Here is a 23,671-nt window from a genome sequence, read left to right as displayed (position 1 = left end):
GTCAGAAAGTAACTCGACACAGTTCATGCTTGGCTGAATCTGTGGAATGTCATCCATTGTAGCTAGCTCAAGTGGCTGTACATCATGTGGGATTTCCCACAACAGACGGTGCAGGATATGTTTCACTCAGACTCTTTGCCTTGAAATAGGAAGTAATGTATAACAGTATGAACAGACTATCACAGAATGAGTCTGTGCCTAAGTAATGTATAACAATGGGCACTGAATGAGCAGTCCTTTCTGGGGTGTGATGGGTGCGTGGTGAAATGTTGGTACTTGTTGGGGTGTGATGGGTGGGGGTGTGATGGGTGGGTGAGATGATGGTACTTGTTGGGGTGTGATGGAGGGGGGTGTAATGGGTGGGGGTGTGATGGGTGGGTGAGGTGTTGGTACTTGCTGGGGTGCGATGGGTGCATGGTGAGATGTTGGTACTTGTTGGGGTGTGATGGGTGGGTGAGGTGTTGGTACTTGTTGGGGTGTGATGGGTGGGGGTGAGGTGTTGGTACTTGTTGGGGTGTGATGGGTGGGGGTGAGGTGTTGGTACTTGTTGGGGTGTGATTGGTGGGGGTGTGATGGGTGGGTGGTGAGATGTTGGTACGTACTGGAGTGTGATGGGTGGGTGAGGTTTTGGTACGTACTGGGTGAGGTGAAATGGGGTTTAAAGCGTGTCCAAGATTATTGCACTTATATAGCGATGTGCATGCATGTGTTTGTGTATGTGTGGCTGCTTGTACTAGTCCGGACTGATGCCGATTTTTATAGTACTAACTCACTGAGATACCTTAGTTTAACATGAATACTCCACTCAGACACATTATACTGACTCAAAACCGACCAGTCCTTTTTTTTAACCCTTAAATGCCGAGCGCCAGACAGGGTAACAACAACTACAATCCTTTAACATCTTTTGGTATGACGCGGCCGGGGAACAAACCCCAGACCTTCTGCCCTCCAGGCAGATGCTCTACCACTAGACCACGGAGGCGGTCTCAGTACATACTGGGATGTGATGGGTAGGTGGTGAGGTGTTGGTCCCTGCTGGGGTCGGTGGTGAGGTGTTGGTCCCTGCTGGGGTGGGTGGTGAGGTGTTGGTCCCTGCTGGGGTGGGTGGTGAGGTGTTGGTCCCTGCTGGGGTGGGTGGTGAGGTGTTGATCCATGCTGGGGGTGGTGGTTAGGTGTTGGTCCCTGCTGGGGTGGGTGGTGAGGTGGTGGTCCCTGCTGGGGTGGGTGGTGAGGTGGTGGTCCCTGCTGGGGTGGGTGGTGAGGTGGGTGATGAGGTGTTGGTCCCTGCTAGGGTGGGTGGTGAGGTGTTGGTCCTAGCTCTTACAGTTGATGGTTGCAGCCACATTGGCTTACAGAAGGAACCTGTAATACTGTCAGCATCAACAATCTCAGTGATTGTTGGTTGTCTTCCTCACAGTTCATTTTGCTGTATAGGTAAACTTGACTTAATCTGTCCAGATGTCGCCAGCGATGTTGCTGAGCTTATGCCACACAGCTGGCAACAGAGGCCATCTTGCTCGAACATGACCAGCTCCCCAGCAAGCAGCATTCTAGTGTCTTTGTGGTCTTTTACAGATTCACGGAGAAATGGCGAGCTAAAGTCAGGATCACTAGGAACTAATACTCCACCACCTGAAAGAAAAAGCAGCAAGTTTGCAGCTCTAGGTAAAATATTCAAGCCATGGAAATGGCGGCGAAAGAAAAAGAGCGAAAAGATAGAAAAGACAGCAGTAGGTGAGTGACCTTTGACATTTGACCTGCAATGTTGATAAGAAATATGTGATTAAATAAATACAGGTATATTGACATTGGCAGTATGTATGGTGAAACTATAGCTCATATAGGTATATTGACATGGGCAGTATGTATGGTGAAACTATAGCTCATATAGGTATATTGACATGGGCTGCATGTATGGTGAAACTATAGCTCATATAGGTATATTGACATGGGCAGTATGTATGGTGAAACTATAGCTCATATAGGTATATTGACATGGGCTGTATATATGGTGAAACTATAGCTCATATAGGTATATTGACATGGGCTGTATATATGGTGAAACTATAGCTCATATAGGTATATTGACATGGGCTGTATATATGGTGAAACAATAGCTCATATAGGTATATTGACATGGGCAGTATGTATGGTGAAACTATAGCTCATATAGGTATATTGACATTGGCAGTATGTATGGTGAAACTATAGCTCATATAGGTATATTGACATGGGCTGTATATATGGTGAAACTATAGCTCATATAGGTATATTGACATGGGCAGTATGTATGGTGAAACTATAGCTCATATAGGTATATTGACAACGGCTGTATGTATGGTGAAACTATACCTCAACAGGTATATCGGCAGTATGTTTGATTACAGTATATCTCATTCATGTTTATCTACAGCTCATACAGGTATATCAACAGTTCATGCAGGTAGGACAGACTGTCTTGTACGAAACATAGATGGCCAAATGTTCCGCCGCCATTGTTAACACTGTGTGTATTTTTTCAGATTTAGAGAGAAAAATATCTATGCGAACAAGTCGAGAGGAGTTAATACGTAAAGGAGTGTTACGGGAGCCGGAGGAGAGCCAGCAGAACCATGTACCAAAGATAGGTGAGTAGATAGGTGGCTGGTCTGGGTTCAGGCCTTGCCAATGATGCCCCTGCTCCGAGTATATGTACACATTTTGTAGAATGTAGGGAGCAACATTTTATCCATAACATGACAAAGTATTAGATTGAAACACATGTTGCACCATCAACAAGAACAGAATTGTGACCCAGTCATGTTTGAAGATACTTGAATGCACTCATGGTTTGAAGACATGTTAAGCATGAAGAGATAGCAGGAACACAGTTGGAATGCAACTTGCTTCACGGAGAAAACAAAAGTATGACATAGCGCGTGCTGTCCGAGCACGTGCAAAATGAGGTAAATCTGACTCACTTCAGGTCAGTTTTGGTTTGATATCTCGGCTCTATAGGATGTACATTCAACAAATTTGTATTACTGTATTCAACGTAATAAGCACCCAGGGCGCTCTCAAAATTAGGAATAGTGGGCTCTTATTAGAATATTATTTTGGTGAAAAAAACAGAGTTGAAAGATCGTAAATTTCGTGGTTTATGGTGACAGCCTAAAATGTTTGCATACGCCAGATATATTCTTCCAGAACTTAATTGTCCATAATTAAGGGTGCATAACACACGAGTGCGTATTATACACGAATAAATAAGTCTTGTGTACATTGATCTATCGGAAGGGGTGCTAAATAGGATTGTTCACTAGCCAATATATTAGCAAATATCGCCGTGGGCGCTTATAAGAGCGGGGCGCTTATTACGTCGAATACGGTATAGCTCGTCAAGGTTGGACATAGGTAGAACAAACATTGTAGATAGGTCGTCGCAATAGGGTGCACAATAGATAGCTACAATAGAGCTTAGACTATTGATGGACTGATAGGTATGACAGCAGCACATAGACTTTTAATTGAAATTCTTTTTAGTTTTTTTGTCATGCTTTTAAGAAGAGATTTACGTTTAGTTCCCCGCATTTTTTATCTGAATTACTTCATCAATACCAAGAGAGTCATGTTTAGTTCCCCGCAGACGAGTGGGCGTGGGGGGTCTGATATCACAGGGTTGTTGTGGTCCCCAGGGTGTCAGATCTGTAAGTCTGTTTAGCTGCACATCAAGGTGAGGACAGACACAGTCGTTTTGACCGGACCTGTCCTGGGAACCTCAACTGTCTAGTTTGCTTCACCTTACTGGGGAAGACCTCAAGTGCCTGTCTACTGATGTCACTGTCAGTGGGCACTGAAACATGGAGAACTATCATCTACCTGCTTGCCATCCATGCTTGCTCTAAGAAGCCAGCTGACTGGCCAAATTCTTCATGGAAGTTACAATCAGTGTCGGATGAACTGCTTGACATCATACCATTAATTCAGAATAGATGTGAGAATTGATTTTCAATATGTTTCTCAGTTGACACAAAAGAGTCTCTGTTTCTGGTTTGGTTTACTTGGTGACTTTTTTGGTCAGATTGTATGGCATTTTAAATATCTTTGTGTGTCTTAAAACTGTCTTTAGGCGATAATTGTCAAATGGAAGAGTTTTTTGTTCCTCTTCAGCAACATCAAGGACGTGTTATGTCCCACTAGAGAATGTTGAGTCTTGAGGAAATTATTAAACGTAATGTTCAATAACTTTCACCTGATGCTATTTTAGCACATTTTGTGTGGGCAAGATTGAACTGAAGTAAAGTTTAGCTTTGTCAGCACAATTTGTAGAACACTGGAGGGCCGACTGAGGTAAGCCACAAATGTAATGACACTTTAACCATGGATTACAGTCGTAAACAACTTGTGTCTTTACCGAGATTAGCTGGGAAAGGCCTGATGTTACCCCAGACATGCGAGGCTTGACGAATATTAGGGTTCTTAATTACTGCTGAAACCTGTTTTGCTATATGAAAATATGACAAATATCTTTTACTGTCCTGACTGAATTCACAGGCAAATAATTTGTTGGAAGCCAGGACAAACCGACACCATATTGTAACTACGGCTGTTACAAATACACAATGTTGTAACTAGGTCAGTAACAAATACACAATGTTGTAACTAGGTCTGTAACAAATACACAATGTTGTAAGTCGGTAACATATACACAATGTTGTAACTAGGTCAGTAACAAATACACAATGTTGTAAGTCGGTAACATATACACAATGTTTTAACTAGGGCTGTAACAAATACACAATGTTGTAAGTCGGTAACATATACACAATGTTGTAACTAGGTCAGTAACAAATACACAATGTTGTAAGTCGGTAACATATACACAATGTTTTAACTAGGGCTGTAACAAATACACAATGTTGTAAGTGGGTAACAAATACACAATGTTGTAAGTCGGTAACATATACACAATGTTGTAACTAGGGCTGTAACAAATACACAATGTTGTAACTAGGGCTGTAACAAATACACAATGTTGTAACTTGGGCTGTAACAAATACACAATGTTGTAAGTCGGTAACATATACACAATGTTGTAACTAGGGCTGTAACAAATACACAATGTTGTAACTAGGTCTGTAACAAATACACAATGTTGTAACTAGGTCTGTAACAAATACACAATGTTGTAAGTCGGTAACAAATACACAATGTTGTAAGTCGGTAACATATACACAATGTTGTAACTAGGGCTGTAACAAATACACAATGTTGTAACTTGGGCTGTAACAAATACACAATGTTGTAAGTCGGTAACATATACACAATGTTGTAACTAGGGCTGTAACAAATACACAATGTTGTAACTAGGTCTGTAACAAATACACAATGTTGTAACTAGGGCTGTAACAAAAACACAATGTTGTAAGTCGGTAACAAATACACAATATTGTAACTAGGTCTGTAACAAATACACAATTTTGTAACTAGGTCAGTAACAAATACACAATGTTGTAACTAGGTCTGTAACAAATACACAATGTTGTACCAAGGGCTGTAATATATACACAATGTTGTAACTAGGGCTGTAACAAATACACCATGTTGTAACTAGGTCTGTAACAAATACACAATGTTGTAAGTCGGTAACCTATACACAATGCTGTAACTAGGGCTGTAACAAATACACAATGTTGTAACAAGGGCTGTAATATATACACAATGTTGTAACTAGGGCTGTAACAAATACACAATGTTGTAACTAGGTCTGTAACAAATACACAATGTTGTAAGTAGGTAACATATACACAATGCTGTAACTAGGGCTGTAACAAATACACAATGTTGTAAGTCGGTAACATATACACAATGCTGTAACTAGGTCTGTAACAAATACACAATGTTGTAAGTCGGTAACATATACACAATGTTGTTACTAGGTCTGTAACAAAAACACAATGTTGTAAGTCGGTAACATATACACAATGCTGTAACTAGGGCTGTAACAAATACACAATGTTGTAACTAGGTCTGTAACAAATACACAATGTTGTAACTAGGGCTGTAACAAATACACAATATTGTAACTAGGTCTGTAACAAATACACAATTTTGTCACTAGGTCTGTAACAAATACACAATGTTGTAACTAGGTCTGTAACAAATACACAATGTTGTAACTAGGGCTGTAACAAATACACAATGTTGTAACTAGGTCTGTAACAAAAACACAATGTTGTAAGTCGGTAACATATACACAATGTTGTAACTAGGGCTGTAACAAAAACACAATGTTGTAAGTCGGTAACATATACACAATGTTGTAACTAGGTCTGTAACAAATACACAATGTTGTAACTAGGTCTGTAACAAATACACAATGTTGTAACCAGGGCTGTAACAAATACACAATGTTGTAACTAGGTCTGTAACAAATACACAAATGTTGTAACCAGGGCTGTAACAAATACACAATGTTGTAAGTCGGTAACAAATACACAATGTTGTAACTAGGGCTGTAACAAATATACAATGTTGTAACTAGAGCTGTAGCATACTCAAAATATTATGTTAAAGGAGAAAATTGTGACTGAACTTTGTGTGAGTGACGTGTAGATGTAACTACGTTACGTCAGAGATTACGTCATTGTATTTAGCATGATGTTGAAAGAACTAAAAACAGGTACTTTTCATATATTTTTTTAATTTATTGAAATTTGGGACTGACAAAAATTAGGGGGACTGGTAATTTTTAAAGTTGCCTGTCCACCAGGACTGGCAGTTTCAAAAGCCAGGGGGAACACTGAACTAGGTCTGTAACAAATACACAATGTTGTAACTGGGGCTGTAACAAGTACACAATGTTGTAACTAGGGCTGTAACAAGTACAAAGTGTTGTAATATTTAATGTCAGTTAATATGAACGGTTATCTACTAGGAGGATTTATCATATTCACCTGTATTCATACCGATTCATTTTTCTACAATTTTTTAACTTTGGAAACATTTTTGAAATTTTGGCCAAATGTCATGTGTTAAATCAATGAAATATATATGTTGGCTAGATATATGGCATACTGAATGAGCATGGCGTATGTCAGGCGGCAGGTGTTGGGGGCTCCTCATCTACTTACTGGAGACATTAGGAGAGGCCTGTGTTTACCAATCAGCCTAATCACCACGACAACAAGGGAAGGGAAGGAACTCTTGTCTGAGTGCAATGCTACCAGCTATATTTAGAATGTCTGTAAACAGCAGATGGAATACTGTAGGTTAGGGTTAGCTGTGTGGTGGCTGGAGAAGCATCTTGGTACACATCTGATTGATCCATCATACAACTGCTGAAAATGTCTTGGCATTCGATCATCAAAATATCCTTGATCATCCTACGTCAGATCAGATTTTGCAGAAGTGACTAAGATTGTTAAGATTGTTATCATCTTGTTTTTTTATTACTGATTATCTGCAGAAGTGATGTTAAGCAAAATAAACAAGGATTATCATGGTCTCATCATTGGAGGTGTAGCATGGTCTCATCGGGCCTCCTGGCTCTCTATCATGAGAAGTGTAGCGTGATCTTATCGGATCTCCCGGCTCTCAATCATTAGAAGCATAGCGTGGTCTCACCGGATCTCATGGCTCTCAATCATCAGAATCGTAGCATCATCTCATCGAGTCTCATGACCCCCAATCATTAGAAGTGTAATGTGACCTCATCGGGTTTCATGACCCTCAATCATTAGAAGTGTAGCGTGACCTCATCAGGTTTCATGACCCTCAATCATTAGAAGTGTAATGTAATCATATTGGGTGTCATGGCCCTCAATCATTAGAAGTGTAGCATGACCTCATCGGATCTCATGGCCCTCAATCATTAGAAGTGTAGCGTGACCTCATCAGGTTTCATTACCCTCAATCATTAGAAGTGTAATGGAATCTCATCAGGTTTCATGACCCTCAATCATTAGAAGTGTAGTGTGACCTCATCGGATCTCATGGCCCTCAATCATTAGAAGTGTAGCGTGACCTCATCAGGTTTCATGACCCTCAATCATTAGAAGTGTAATGTAATCTCATTGGGTGTCATGACCCTCAATCATTAGAAGTGTAGCATGACCTCATCGGATCTCAACGCCCTCAATCATTCGAAGTGTAGCATGGTCCCATGTCTCTCAATCATTAGACGTGTGGCATGGTCTCATTGAATCTCCCGGCTCTCAATCATTGGAAGTGTGGCGTGGTGTCATCGGATCTCCCCACTCTCAATTATTAGAAGTGTGGCATGGTCTCATCAAATCTCCCGGCTCTCAACATGCTCAATCATTGGAAGTGTGGCGTGGTGTCATCGGATCTCTCGGCTCTCAATCATTGGAAGTGTGGCGTGGTGTCATCGGATCTCATGGCTCTCAATCATTAGAAGTGTGGCATGGTCTCATCGGATCTCCTGGCTCTCAATCATTAGAATTGTATGCTTTATATGCTGATTACAAAAACATGAAATTGTTCAATGTCAAATTTTGGTCAAATACAAAACAAGCTCAATGTATTATTTCAGACATCTGATTTAATTTGAAAAAAATGCCTTCTCTGAAACAAATCGTCATGTAAACTACAGGTGTGTTGTGAGAGTTACCTCCCTTTGGTCCTGATTGTGCACAGTGGTACAATATGAAGATGAATATTGTACTCCCGCTTCTCAGACCAGAGGCCTGATGCCCAGCAGCTAAAAATAGTTTGTGAAGGAGATGAGCGTGTGTGTGTCAGTGTTCCATGAGAGCAGCAAGCCGGGGAGTTGTAACCCACATCCTCACAGAGCATGTTGCCTAGTCGCTGAAGTGGTCAGTGGGCAGGCGGGTCTGTGGTGGGCCTGACGTGGTCTGCGTGGTGTGGTCTGTAGAGGTGGACATGGTACAGGATGGGGTCAGCATGCTGGTCACAAGGTAGGCAGCATCCACCAGATCATGTTCACTTCCCCCGTGATGCAGTCTGTAATACGTGGGTTATCATAGGTTAACTGAAGCTAGGGTGGCCATCACTAACAAGTGTGCTCTAGCACTCAGCTTGTATCCAGTGTTTCGGCATTCATAGTAGCCTTGCTCCAAGGCTGTCCTGAATGATAAGTCAATGGATGTGTAGTAATACTATCCTTATAATAGGCAAGTCTAGATAAGCCGACAGTACCCCAGTCTCTTCTAGGGACAACTTGTTGTTATTTATGTAATCTAGAAATTTTAGTGTTCTCTAGGCACCACCAGGTATTCTCTAGGCCCCACTTGGTATATGCAAGGCAGCACAGCACTTGGGTATTTCCATGGCAACAGTAGGCATTCCTGCCATAGCAGTAGGTATTCACACAGTAACTCTACGTATTCACCAGGTAACACTAGGTATTCCATAAGTAAATATAGGTATTCACTTGGTAAAAGTAGGTATTCACTTGATAACAGTAGGTATTCCCTCATTAACAGTAGGTGTTCACAAGGTAATAGTAGGTGTTCACAAGGTAACAGTTGGTGTTCACATGGTAACAGTAGGTGTTCACAAGGGACCAGTAGGTGTTCACAAGATAACAGTTGGTGTTAAACCAGGTAACACTTGGTGATCACAAGGTAACAGTAGGTGTTCACAAGGTAACAGTTGGTGTTCACAAGGTAACAGTAGGTGTTCACATGGTTACAGTAGGTGTTCACATGGTTACAGTAGGTGTTCACATGGTAACAGTAGGTGTTCACAAGGGACCAGTTGGTGTTCACCAGGTAACAGTAGGTGTTCACATGGTAACAGTAGGTGTTCACAAGGTAACAGTGGGTGTTCTCAAGGTTTACGTGTCATAGGGTGAGACTGAAGTGGCTGCTTGTTTATGACATGTCATAGGGTGAGACTAAAGTGGCTGCTTGTTGATGACATGTCATAGGGTGAGACTGAAGGAGGAACATGCTGACAAATGAATTTCTTCAACTCCAGTGACAGTTTGAGGGTGATTGTACATGGAGGTCGGCTTGTGTGTGTACAGTTGTGTCTGATTTGTCCATGGAACTTACTTGCTGTCTCACTCTCACTGTCTCACACTCACACTCACTGTCTCACACTCACACTCACTGTCTCACACTCACACTCACTGTCTCACACTCACACTCACTGTCTCACACTCACACTCACTGTCTCACACTCACTGCCTCACACTCACACTCACTGTCTCACACTCACACTCACTGTCTCACACTCACACTCACTGTCTCACACTTACACTCACTGTCTCACACTCACTGTCTCACACTCACACTCACTGTCTAACATTCACACTCACTGTCTCACACTCATTGTCTCACACTCACTGCCTCACACTCACACTCATTGTCTCACATTCACTGTCTCACACTCACTGTCTCACACTCATTGTCTCACACTCACTGCCTCACACTCACACTCATTGTCTCACACTCACTGTCTCACACTCACTGTCTCACACTCACACTCATTGTCTCACACTCACTGTCTCACACTCACTGTCTCACACCCACTGTCTCACACTCACTGTCTCACACCCACTGTCTCACACTCACTGCCTCACACTCACACTCACTGTCTCACATTCACTGTCTCACACTCACTGTCTCACACTCATTGTCTCACACTCACTGTCTCACACTCACACTCATTGTCTCACACTCACTGTCTCACACTCACTGTCTCACACCCACTGTCTCACACCCACGCTCACTTTCTCACTCACTCACTTGAAGGCCCTGGTCAGAATAGGTCTTCAGCTTGCCCGTAAGAGGCGTTGAAGGCAACTATGCTTGTTGAGTAACAGGATCAGTTGGTAAGGCTCGGTGACTTGGTTGGTTCATGTCATCGTATCCCAAATGCATGGATCGATGCTCGTGATATCAATCACTGGATTGTGGGGTCCAGACTCAATTATTTACAGACCGCCATCATATAGCTGGAATATTGCTGAGTGCGGTGTTAAACAACAAACAAACAAAAAACCATGCACACTCACTCACTTGCTCACTGGAATACTGAACTTCTCGTGCTGTGGGCACACTGGGGTACTGAACTTCACGTGCTGTGGGCACACTGGGGTACTGAACTTCTCGTGCTGTGGGGACACTGGGGTACTGAACTTCTCGTGCTGTGGGCACACTGGGGTACTGAACTTCTCGTGCTGTGGGGACACTGGGGTACTGAACTTCTCGTGCTGTGGGGACACTGGGGTACTGAACTTCTCGTGCTGTGGGCACACTGGGGTACTGAACTTCTCGTGCTGTGGGGACACTGGGGTACTGAACTTCTCGTGCTGTGGGGACACTGGGGTACTGAACTTCTCGTGCTGTGGGGACACTGGGGTACTGAACTTCTCGTGCTGTGGGGACACTGGGGTACTGAACTACTCGTGCTGTGGGGACACTGGAATACTGAACTACTCGTGCTGTGGGGACACGTGGGTACTGAACTACTCGTGCTGTGGGGACACTGGGGTACTGAACTACCCATGCTGTGGGGACACTGGAATACTGAACTTCTCGTGCTGTGGGGACACTGGGGTACTGAACTACTCGTGCTGTGGGGACACTGGGGTACTGAACTACTCGTGCTGTGGGGACACTGGGGTACTGAACTACTCGTGCTGTGGGGACACTGGGGTACTGAACTACCCATGCTGTGGGGACACTGGGGTACTGAACTTCTCGTGCTGTGGGGACACTGGGGTACTGAACTTCTCGTGCTGTGGGGACACTGGGGTACTGAACTACTCGTGCTGTGGGGACACTGGAATACTGCACTACCCATGCTGTGGGGACACTGGGGTACTGAACTACCCATGTTGTGGGGACACTGGGGTACTGAACTTCTCGTGCTGTGGGCACACTGGGGTACTGAACTTCTCGTGCTGTGGGGACACTGGGGTACTGAACTTCTCGTGCTGTGGGGACACTGGGGTACTGAACTACTCGTGCTGTGGGGACACTGGGGTACTGAACTTCTCGTGCTGTGGGGACACTGGGGTACTGAACTACTCGTGCTGTGGGGACACTGGAATACTGAACTTCTCGTGCTGTGGGGACACTGGGGTACTGAACTACTCGTGCTGTGGGGACACTGGGGTACTGAACAACTCGTGCTGTGGGGACACTGGAATACTGAACTACTCGTGCTGTGGGGACACTGGAATACTGAACTACTCGTGCTGTGGGGACACTGGGGTACTGAACTTCTCATGCTGTGGGGACACAGGGGTACTGAACTTCTCGTGCTGTGGGGACACTGGGGTACTGAACTTCTCGTGCTGTGGGGACACTGGGGTACTGAACTTCTCGTGCTGTGGGCACACTGGGGTACTGAACTTCTCGTGCTGTGGGGACACTGGGGTACTGAACTTCTCGTGCTGTGGGGACACTGGGGTACTGAACTTCTCGTGCTGTGGGGACACTGGGGTACTGAACTTCTCGTGCTGTGGGGACACTGGGGTACTGAACTACTCGTGCTGTGGGGACACTGGAATACTGAACTACTCGTGCTGTGGGGACACGTGGGTACTGAACTACTCGTGCTGTGGGGACACTGGGGTACTGAACTACCCATGCTGTGGGGACACTGGAATACTGAACTTCTCGTGCTGTGGGGACACTGGAATACTGAACTACTCGTGCTGTGGGGACACTGGGGTACTGAACTACTCGTGCTGTGGGGACACTGGGGTACTGAACTACTCGTGCTGTGGGGACACTGGGGTACTGAACTACCCATGCTGTGGGGACACTGGGGTACTGAACTTCTCGTGCTGTGGGGACACTGGGGTACTGAACTACTCGTGCTGTGGGGACACTGGGGTACTGAACTTCTCGTGCTGTGGGGACACTGGGGTACTGAACTACTCGTGCTGTGGGGACACTGGAATACTGCACTACCCATGCTGTGGGGACACTGGGGTACTGAACTACCCATGTTGTGGGGACACTGGGGTACTGAACTACTCGTGCTGTGGGGACACTGGGGTACTGAACTTCTCGTGCTGTGGGGACACTGGGGTACTGAACTTCTCGTGCTGTGGGGACACTGGGGTACTGAACTACTCGTGCTGTGGGGACACTGGGGTACTGAACTACCCATGTTGTGGGGACACTGCAATACTGAACTACTCGTGCTGTGGGGACACTGGGGTACTGAACTACCCATGCTGTGGGGACACTGGAATACTGAACTAACCATGTTGTGGGGACACTGGGGCACTGAACTACTCGTGCTGTGGGGACACTGGGGTACTGAACTACTCGTGCTGTGGGGACACTGCAATACTGAACTACTCGTGCTGTGGGGACACTGGGGTACTGAACTACTCGTGCTGTGGGGACACTGGAATACTGAACAACTCGTGCTGTGGGGACACTGGGGTACTGCACTACTCATGCTGTGGGGACACTGGGGTACTGAACAACTCGTGCTGTGGGGACACTGGAATACTGAACTACTCGTGCTGTGGGGACACTGGAATACTGAACTACTCGTGCTGTGGGGACACTGGAATACTGAACTACTCATGCTGTGGGGACACTGGAGTACTGAACTACTCGTGCTGTGGGGACACTGGAATACTGAACTACTCGTGCTGTGGGGACACTGGAATACTGAACAACTCGTGCTGTGGGGACACTGGAATACTGAACTACATTGTATACAGTTGTTTGTTTAGGTGGGTGAGTCATGGGATGTGGGGAGACATCAGCTGGCACCTGTCATGTTGTCACTCACCATGTCTCCTGAGTGATACAGGCGGGGGTAGTACCACTGTGTCATCGGTGGGCGATTCGGAGAAGAGAACACGTTATGTTTCCTGTGTGAGACAGACTTATCAGGGACATTGTCACCATGCCGGAGATTGTCATCTGGATGTTAAGTTCAAGCATTTTGTGTTGACACATGTCAAGAAAGATAACAAGTGCTTCTGCCACAAATATCTTGACGTTTGCCACAAATGTCTTCATGTTTGCCACATACATTTTGAGGTTTGCAACATCCATCTTGACGTTTGCAACATATATCTTGATGTTTGACACAAATGTCTTGACGTTTGCCACAAATGTCTTCATGTTTGCCACATACATCTTGACGGTTGCAACATATAACTTGACATTTGCAACATATATCTTGGCGTTTGCCACAAATATCTTGATTTAGTATCATTTCAGGCAGTCAGTATATAAATGATGGCCTTGATCCGTCAATGGAAATAGAATGTTAAGAAAGATAACAAGTGCTTCTGCCACAAATGTCTTGATGTTTGCCACAAATGTCTTGATGTTTGCCACATACATCTTGACGTTTGCAACATATATCTTGACGTTTGCCACAAATATCTTGATTTAGTATCATTTCAGGCAGTCAGTATATATATGATGGCCTTGATCCGTCATCAGAAATAGAATGTCAAGAAAGATAACAAGTGCTTCTGCCACCATGGCCACAAATATCTTGATGTTTGCCACAATTATCTTGACGTTTGCCACATATGTCTTGATGTTTGCCACATACATCTGGATGTTTGCAACATATATCTTGACGTTTGCCACAATCATCTTGATTTAGTATCATTTCAGGCAGTCAGTATATATATATATATGATGGCCATGATCCGGAAATAGAATATGAACAAATCCGTATTGAATTATGCAACTTTTTACCCTTTTGTTACACTATTCAATAAGTGTTCATTGTATATCTAAAATTATGTTTGTAATCTCAGAGCTCCAGATAAGCTGCGTATCTGCGTGAAATACGCATCAGAAATGCAGAAATACACAGTAAAATATAATCCAAGCGTATCAAATACACAACGAACATTACAGATACGCTACAAAAATAAAACTTGTGCGTATCATCCAAATATTGTGAAGTAACCCTGCGTATTCGATTAGCAAATCAGCAACTTATTTTGAAATTATAAAGGGGCATTCCGTCAAGCTTGCCAAACTCCACGATGACAGTTACATCATGATCATTTGCCATCACACTTTCTTGTGGAAGTATCGTGGTAATTTTGAGTCCTATAAAGCTCTCGAACCCACACGACTAGATGAATAGTGTTTTTAAATATTTAACTTAAATACCCACATGTGTAAAAACAAGTGGGTAACAGATATTTGAATACGCAGAGAGAATTACTGATACCCAATGATTTTAAAATGCATGGGTAAAATACCCACAACACCAAAAGCTTATCTGGAGCTCTGAATCTACTTTATTAGGTTTATTGAAAATTAAATTCAGTAATCTTTTCATTAATTTCAGCAAAATTGTACGTCCCTCCAATACTCCCATAGGGCCTGCTTCACCACATACCGCAACAGGGGCAACTCGTATCATTCAATCCTATTTAGTTCTGTTTCATTTTTGACGAGTCTATGCATCAAGATAAGAATATGTCATGAATAACTTTCAATGAGAAAATATCTCAAAACGTGAAAAAGTGTTTCCATTTGCGTAGTTTTCCTTTGTTTGTCACATGCTGTCATCGAAGCCATACGGAGAGGTAGCGGTACAATATCACTTTGATGCATAAATATATATTGTCGTACACGTCACAGTAGCAGTTTTAGTAGCATAATTATGTAATTATGCAATCTGATATGTCAAGCGCAAGTCTGTTCTGATGTCAACGTTTTTTTAAAAACAAGAGAAACATCTGGTCGTGTGATATGCAAACAAGCCAGTGGCAATGGTGTTATGCGAAGTTATGTTACTTCTAAAAATATGATTAATTAAAAAACTACGTGTAATTTCTAGGATATTTGCATATAATTCCCTCAGAAAATGTTTATAAATTAAGTTCAGGTAGATAGTTGTAGTATTTTCATTCAAAAGGTGGATATATTGATTGTTGAACTGGTTGAACTGTCATGACCAGCACCATTGCTGACACAATAACAACAACAGGTTTTGAGAAAAAATATTTCAAGTTAATTTTACAAATGAAACAAAGAAGTGGTAGTAACCATTAAATATATTATTATTATCACAGAAAATTAAAGGTAAGTGATATAAGGTAATATTTGAAAATCACAGACACAATGGGCACCTGCTAATTACTGGTACTTCCCATTTGGAACAATGGCGTCCATGATCTGTTTTACTCAGCCTAATGTGGAGCTGCGTTGTCACAAATATGTACATATGTAAGTTAATATGTGCAAGCATGCACAGATTTATTTGTAAGAGACATACATATGTAAGGGGGCAAAATACTCGGCTTCTGCGTTCGCCAAACCACAAAATTTACGATCTTCCATTTGTTTTTTGTTCACCAAAATTATATTCTAATAAGCACCCCCTGTTTCTAAATTTTGAGAGCCCTGGGCACTTATTATGTAGAATACGGTAGTTATGGTATACAACCAACACTGTACTGCCTAGTGATGTGTCATTCGGCATGGTGTTGAGAAGGAGGTCAGCCACAGGGATCCTACAAAACAAGCATTCAGGGCAATTCTACATCCCACAATGACAGCTACCTGCAGCATCCTTCATGAATTGATAGAAGTAACCATGGGAGGGAACTTCTTCAAAATATTTGCTTCATAGCTTCAAGACCTGCTTCAGTTTTCTTTCTTTTGAAATGAGATGTTTTGTGCAACCATCTCCCATCATTTGGTGTATTTGTCTGGTCTCCTATCACGGCAATGGATGAGTAGCAGTTACAAACATTCCCCATACCTGCATTAAACAAGGCTGACCTGGTTTAACTGAAGATAATTCAATAAGACCTCAAGGTCTTTACTTAGTGAGGCGGTGGGGTAGCCTAGTGGTTAAAGCGTTAACTCATCACGCCGAAGACCCTGGTTTGATTCCCCACATGGGTACAATGTGTGAAGCCTATTTCTGGTGTCCCCTGCCATGATATTGCTGGAATTTTTCTAAAAGCAGCGTAAAACTATACTCACTCACTCTGTATAAATTGAAAGAAAATCTTTTGGGTAGACATGGTAGAATGACAGTCAGCTATTGTCAAAATTATATAAACTGATCAGAATCACTCTCACTCCATCACTTGTTATAGTTTTATTATTAATATTATATACACATTAATTTGGCTAATATGTTCAGCAGCACCATTTGCTGTGTGAGATGTTTAGGATTCATGCCCACACTCAGCCATCACCAGGAGGGAACATGCCATTTTCTGCATGACAGATTTGATGCTTTGGAAGAGTGAGTTCGGTGTCAGTTGTTAAATTATTGAAAGTCCTGAGTAGGAATTATCTTGTTAGCATCAGTCTGGGAACACATGGTGATGCATTAGATTGATCGCTGATCACAGAGTTTTGTCCCTTTGATTGGTCGATATTCAGATGATGAAAGCAGTGGAATGGTTTGAAGTAGACCTGTTGTCTATGCTCTTGTTTACCCAAGCGTCATGTTTGTGAAAAGATATGTAACTGTCCACAAAAATTGTTTGTGTTCTTGATAAAATCATTGGTTAGTTTCATTTCTCACTCACAAACAGTATGTTCAGAGTTAGACATTGGCACCAGTCCTGTGGTCCCGGTGGCCTGGAAACAATATGTTCTGCACCAGACAGTCGAGTGATTGATATTGTGAGCTTTGATTCTGCACCAAGCCTGATCACTCAATCCATTTGGTCGCCTCTTACTGCCAGCATAGGTTGCTGGGGACCAGTTCAAACCCCAGGCCTCCATACTGAGCACATTTAGGACACCACGAGAAGCAGCTACATGAAACTTGATCTGACATCAACATTGATAACATAGAACAACTCCCTGACCTTGAAGAACACATACACTGACCTTGTGGAACACATACACTGACCTTGTAGAACACATACACTGACCTTGTAGGACACATACACTGACCTTGTGGAACACGTACACTGACCTTGTGGAACACGTACACTGACCTTGTGGAACACGTACACTGACCTTGTGGAACACTGACCTTGTGGAACACATACACTGACCTTGTAGGACACTTACACTGACCTTGTAGGACACGTACACTGACCTTGTGGAACACGTACACTGACCTTGTGGAACACGTACACTGACCTTTTGGAACACGTACACTGACCTTGTGGAAGACGTACACTGACCTTGTGGAACACGTACACTGACCTTTTGGAACACGTACACTGTCCTTGTGGAACACGTACACTGACCTTGTGGAACACGTACACTGACCTTTTGGAACACCTACACTGAGCTTGTAGAAAACGTTCACTCACCTTGTAGAACATGTACACTGACCTTGTGGAACACCTACCCTGAACTTGTAGAAAACATTCACTCACTTTGTAGAACATGTACACTGACCTCGTAGAACATGTAGACTGACCTTGTGGAACACCTACACTGACCTTGTGGAACACATTCACTCACCTTGTAGAACACATTCACTCACCTTGTGGAACACCTATACTGACATCATAGAACACATTCACTCACCTTGTAGAACACCTACACTGACCTTGTAGAACACATACACTGACCCAGTAGAACACATTCACTGGCATTGTAGAACAAGCACGCTGACGTCGTAAAACAAGTACACTGACCTCAAAGAACATTTACGCTAGCCTCATGGAGCAAGTACGTTGGCCTCGTGGAACAGGCAGATGGGTAAGCAATATGAGTGTTTAATATGAGTTGCTGTGGTGATTGCTGCTTGCTACCTGAGTGGAGAGTTCCAGTTCCTGTGGATGTAATCTGTCAGCCAATCAGTATTGGTGCTGGAAGGTACAGCAACACACCAGATGTTGGCCGGATAATGTTGCAAGGTTCACAGGCTGGCCGGATAGTGTTCCTCGGTCGCAATGGATGATTCTTTGCTATGTTAATTAGGAAATTCAAATTTCAGGTAGTGTGTGGTTGGACTTCAATCTCCTCGCAGTTGCTGGAACTGCTGTTTGATGGGATTTCATCTTGAAATATGACGTGGAATTATAGTGATCCAATCATTCTTATTGCATGTGTAAATTGGTATAAATGTTATTAGTAGTTAGTGAGGTAGCTGTACGCATATGATGGTTTCACAGGGAGGGATGTACACAGATAGCGGTTGCATTGAAATACACAGATAGTGGTTGCACTGACATTGTTGTACACACATAGTGGTTGGTCTGAGACATACACCGATAGTGGTTGCACTGAGGTAGTGGTAGCACTGACAGGGTTGTACACAGATAGTGGTTGCTCTGAGACAATCACAGATAGTGGTTGCACTGAGCTAGTGGTTGCACTGAGATACATCGATAGTGGTTGCACTGAGATACACCAATAGTGGTTGCACTGAGAGTGTTGTACACAGATAGTGGTTGCATTGAGATAGTGGTTGAACTGAAATACACCGATAGTGGTTGCACTGAGGGAGTTGTACACAGATAGTGGTTGCATTTAGATACACCGATAGTGGTTGCACTGAGGGAGTTGTACACAGATAGTGGTTGCACTTAGATACACAGATAGTGGTTGCACTGAGGGAGTTGTACACAGATAGTGGTTGCACTTAGATACACAGATAGTGGTTGCACTGAGAGGGTTGTACACAGATAGTGGTTGCTTTGAGGTAGTGGTTGCACTTAGATACACAGATAGTGGTTGCACTGACATGACTGGGCCTAGGACATGCTTAGTACTGTCTAAAGCTTTATGCTGCACAGAACCTCTGTGAGCCGTCCACTGACAGTTTCGTGATTGCCATGGCTGCAATATTGACAGATGTGGGATATTAATACCAGCGACATGACCAGGAAAATGCTGACCCATCTGAATAACTTGATGTTTTGTGCTTTGTTGTAGTCATGTGTTCTATTGTCATTTCTATCACTGCACCCATCCCACACTGTTTGTCTTTGGGATAATAACATATTAAGACAGTTGAACAATACTCCACAATATTATGTTTTTATGGAAGTCTGTTCACTCATCTGTTTGTTAACGTAAACTATTTATGTGCTAAAACTATGCACACTATCCCCACTCCCAGCAGACCGTTATTTATGGCGTGGCTTGGAAGTGAACGATAGTCGCGCTCAGAGGCCATAATAGCAGTAATCTGTGGACCTGTGACTGTGAGGACTAGGAAAAACACATCCTTAAATTGTGCCGGTAAATCACCACCACTATCACCATCATTAACAACACCACCACCACCACCACCACCACCACCATCATCATCACCATCATCAACATCATCATCATCATCATCATCATCAACATCAACATCATCATCAACATCAACATCAACATCATCAACATCAACATCATCATCATCAACATCAACATCATCATCAACATCATCATCAACATCATCATCATCAACATCATCATCATCATCATCAACATCAACAACATCAACATCATCATCATCATCATCAACAACATCAACATCATCATCATCATCAACAACATCATCATCATCAACAACATCATCAACATACAGTAGCTCCATCAAGTCTGTTTTCTGAAAGGAAGCCATTATCAAGACACTGATGAACATAATACACACCACAGCACTGTTAGCCCGGAGGAGTTATCCCCCTTAGACTGCTGTTGCAGTTCTCCCTCACATCTGCTGGTGTTGGTGGAAGCAGAAGCGTCATGTTTTGTTTACTTCATCAAAGATGAACTTAATGAAGAGTAGGCAAAAGGAGGTTTCAAAATAGAGATTACATAATTTGTTATACCCAGACCTTAAAGTGGGTCCTTCCGAGAACATTTTTTGTGTGCAACCTCTAACTCATAAACTACTGCAGAGATTCTTTTCCATCTTGGTGAACACTTTTCACACCAATAGGAGAGGTGCAGTGCCATGTTTGATTTCAATATTTGGATTTTCAGAAAAAAATACAGCTAGTCTTTCACTTAAACATTTGTGAGACCTATGATTTAAAAACTACTGCTTGAAATATTTTAAAATTTAGCAAACAGTTTCCATTCTAATAGAATAGGTGCAGTGCAAAGTTTGATCTTGATATGGGTTTTTTGGGGGGTAGAAAATATTAATTTTGAACTTAGAACGTGTCTTTTACATTACTTGGGAACTTCTTCATGGATTCTTTTAAAATTTAAGGAACTCTTTCTGTACTAATAAGAGAGGTGCAGTGCAAATTTTGATTTTGATGTGGGTATTTTCTGAAAAATACAATTTTATTCATGTTTTGAACTTTAAAATATCTTGAAGTCGAAGTCAGGAGTATAAGTTAGCCCTGTTCACTTTTTGCCTTGTTATGATCTCGATTGTTTATTTCTTGATGCTAAACAGTGTAACTGAAATGATAATTTCACATTCATACTGAGGGGGATGCTTATAACAGCAGCGTACCGACATAGTCAGCTCTGTTTTAATCAATCCATTCAACACAAGGGGAACACTAGAAGCACTACCAACAATGTCAGCTTAGTGTTTATTGATCTAAGTACATGTACCCCAACAAATTTATCTTACTGACATGTTTAATATGACATTGTAAAATAATTCAAATAAATTCAAAATTGATAGAAAACAGCTGCTTGATAGAGCTGAGGTTAGCTTGCGCTATGTCACGTGACATTCACTGATTTGTAAAAAGCGTGTGGCTTTTTGCTTTGAAGCGGGGTATACAGGATTTATTCTGTCTCTCAGAAATGCATGTGCAGCTTGTAGTGCTAGTATAAGGGATTTATTCCCCCACTGAAAAATTTATTGCCCTCGGACACAGGTTACACAATATAATATCAAGATCCCATGGACCAATCAGATCTCATCATTCTGACATGGAGGTATGATACTTATGTTTATTACTTGCCCGTGAAGAGATCACCCGTTTAATAAACATACAGCTTTATTACACATTGTGTAATACCAAAACGTGTGCTTATGTACTCTCGGAACTCGTTTCACGAACAAATATTGAAAGCTCTCAACATCCCTTGGCGTATTCAGCGACATTGTGTGTGGAGATGATAGATCACTGGGAGGAGCTTATGCACACTCGATGACCCCAGCAACCTTGTTGCTAGGCTGACGTCACATGGCATTGTTTCGCCGATGGATCTTGCAACAAAATTCAACAAATTACGTCATCGGGTATTGTGACGTGATTGTAAACTTTGAGGTGCAAGGCCCCGTTCAACAAGGCGATCCTACTGTAGCTCAACGACAGTCGTTAGTCTAAGTTAAATCATGTGAGTTGTGATAGCCTTAGCACTACGATAATTTTGTGGGACGAACGCCTGAATTCTAAAGGTGGACCATTGTATGATATTAAATTCATACGTTTCAACTTTTGACGTGTTTGAAGTATTATTCTGTTAAACTCAATTGGATTATGCCATGGATCGTGTAGGTGTCAGCCTATTTACACTCAACAGTATAATTCTAAAAACATTATAAATGACAAGTAATAAATAAAATACTAATCTCGCTCTCGTGTAAAACCAATTTTATGAAACTCGTGAATAGTTGTGGTATCTGACGAGCGAAAGCGAGTCAGATACCAGAACTATTCACTCGTTCCATAAAATTGGTATTACACGGGAGCTCGTTTAGTATTCTATATTTATGTTGTATTTTCTATATGTGCTGTTTTCTATTATCCCATGTAGATGTGGGACAGATGTTGTATGAAGGAGCTCTAGGTTTAGTCAGCCATTGAACCCTCCACTCAGCTGGGCCAGTTTGCTCTTCCTAAGTGGGACAGCAAATGTCAGATTTCCGATTATCAATAGTGCATTGATTGATGGTGCTTCTGTTGTCATTTCTTCTGAAAAATGAATTAGCTAATTGGTTTGTGAGTGAGTGAATGAGCCGAAGTCTATATAAAGCTAGATGCTACAGCTTGAATGCACACCAGTCATCAGTAGAGATTGATGTGTTGATGGATACTTGTACTACATGTTTGGATTATCAACTATCTGTCTGGGGATAGCCATGATATCCATTTCGCCTCACACTCCCTCGGAAAATGTTCTAATTTGGACATAAAATAGACAAACATAGGCTGATTTACTGTCTGAAACCACTTCTTGGTGTAGTTCATGTATTCGTAAGACTACACCAATACAAATACAGACTGAATAACGACCTTCCTATGATAAAAGACGGGACGTTGATCCTAGTGATGGTGTGTCCAGATCATGAGGAACTATTTGTATCATAACATTGGGTTGCAGCAGGTGCTTGCTGCCAAATACAGGTGGCACACATGGAAGACGCCTCTATCTGAAGGTATAGAGTTATGTCCCTTGTATCTTGTCCTACACCAACAATACAGTTGGGATCCTCCTCTGTCTTGGCAGTGTATCAACAATACAAGTCTAGTGTCATGCTGTCACCAAGTCAGTTGTCATGCTGTCACCATGTCAGGTGTCATGCTGTCACCATGTTAGGTGTCATGCTGTCACCATGTCAGGTGTCATGCTGTCACCATGTCAGGAGTCATTCTGTCACCAAGTCAGGAGTCATTCTGTCACCAAGTTAGGTGTCATGCTGTCACCAAATCAGGTGTCATGCTGTCACTAAATAAGGAGTCATTCTGTCACCAAGTCAGGTGTCATGCTGTCACCAAGTCAGGAGTCATTCTGTCACCAAGTCAAGTGTCATGCTGTCACCAAGTCAGGTGTCATGCTGTCACCAAGTCAGGTGTCATGATGTCACCAAGGCAGGTGTCTTGCTGTCACCAAGTCTGGTTCTGGTT

At 42.6% G+C, this 23,671-nt stretch overlaps 1 protein-coding gene across 5 annotated transcripts in view; it reads left to right on the top strand.

Annotated features, from left to right (window-relative positions):
• Window positions 1-23,671, top strand: part of LOC124140547 (phosphatase and actin regulator 4-like) — a 101,744-nt gene that overhangs the window by 51,463 nt on the left and 26,610 nt on the right. For 4 of the 5 annotated variants that reach the window (XR_007222311.1, XM_046508179.2, XM_046508195.2 and 1 more), the window contains 2 exons: window positions 1,579-1,737; window positions 2,526-2,630. Coding sequence is in view for 4 of the 5 variants with exons in the window: in XM_046508179.2 (XP_046364135.2) it covers window positions 1,579-1,737; window positions 2,526-2,630 (264 nt within the window). In the remaining variant the exon portion in view is untranslated. Of the gene's footprint in view, window positions 1-1,578; window positions 1,738-2,525; window positions 2,631-8,798; window positions 8,922-23,671 lie in introns of those variants that run through there. The other variant, XM_046508212.2, reaches the window with a different exon arrangement.

Source organism: Haliotis rufescens, unplaced genomic scaffold (assembly GCF_023055435.1).
Source record: "Haliotis rufescens isolate VD_foot unplaced genomic scaffold, xgHalRufe1.0.p SCAF_2, whole genome shotgun sequence".
Lineage (NCBI taxonomy): Eukaryota > Metazoa > Mollusca > Gastropoda > Lepetellida > Haliotidae > Haliotis > Haliotis rufescens.
The sequence above is the reverse complement of the archived record's forward strand: the minus strand, read 5'-3'. Positions and strand labels throughout refer to the sequence as shown.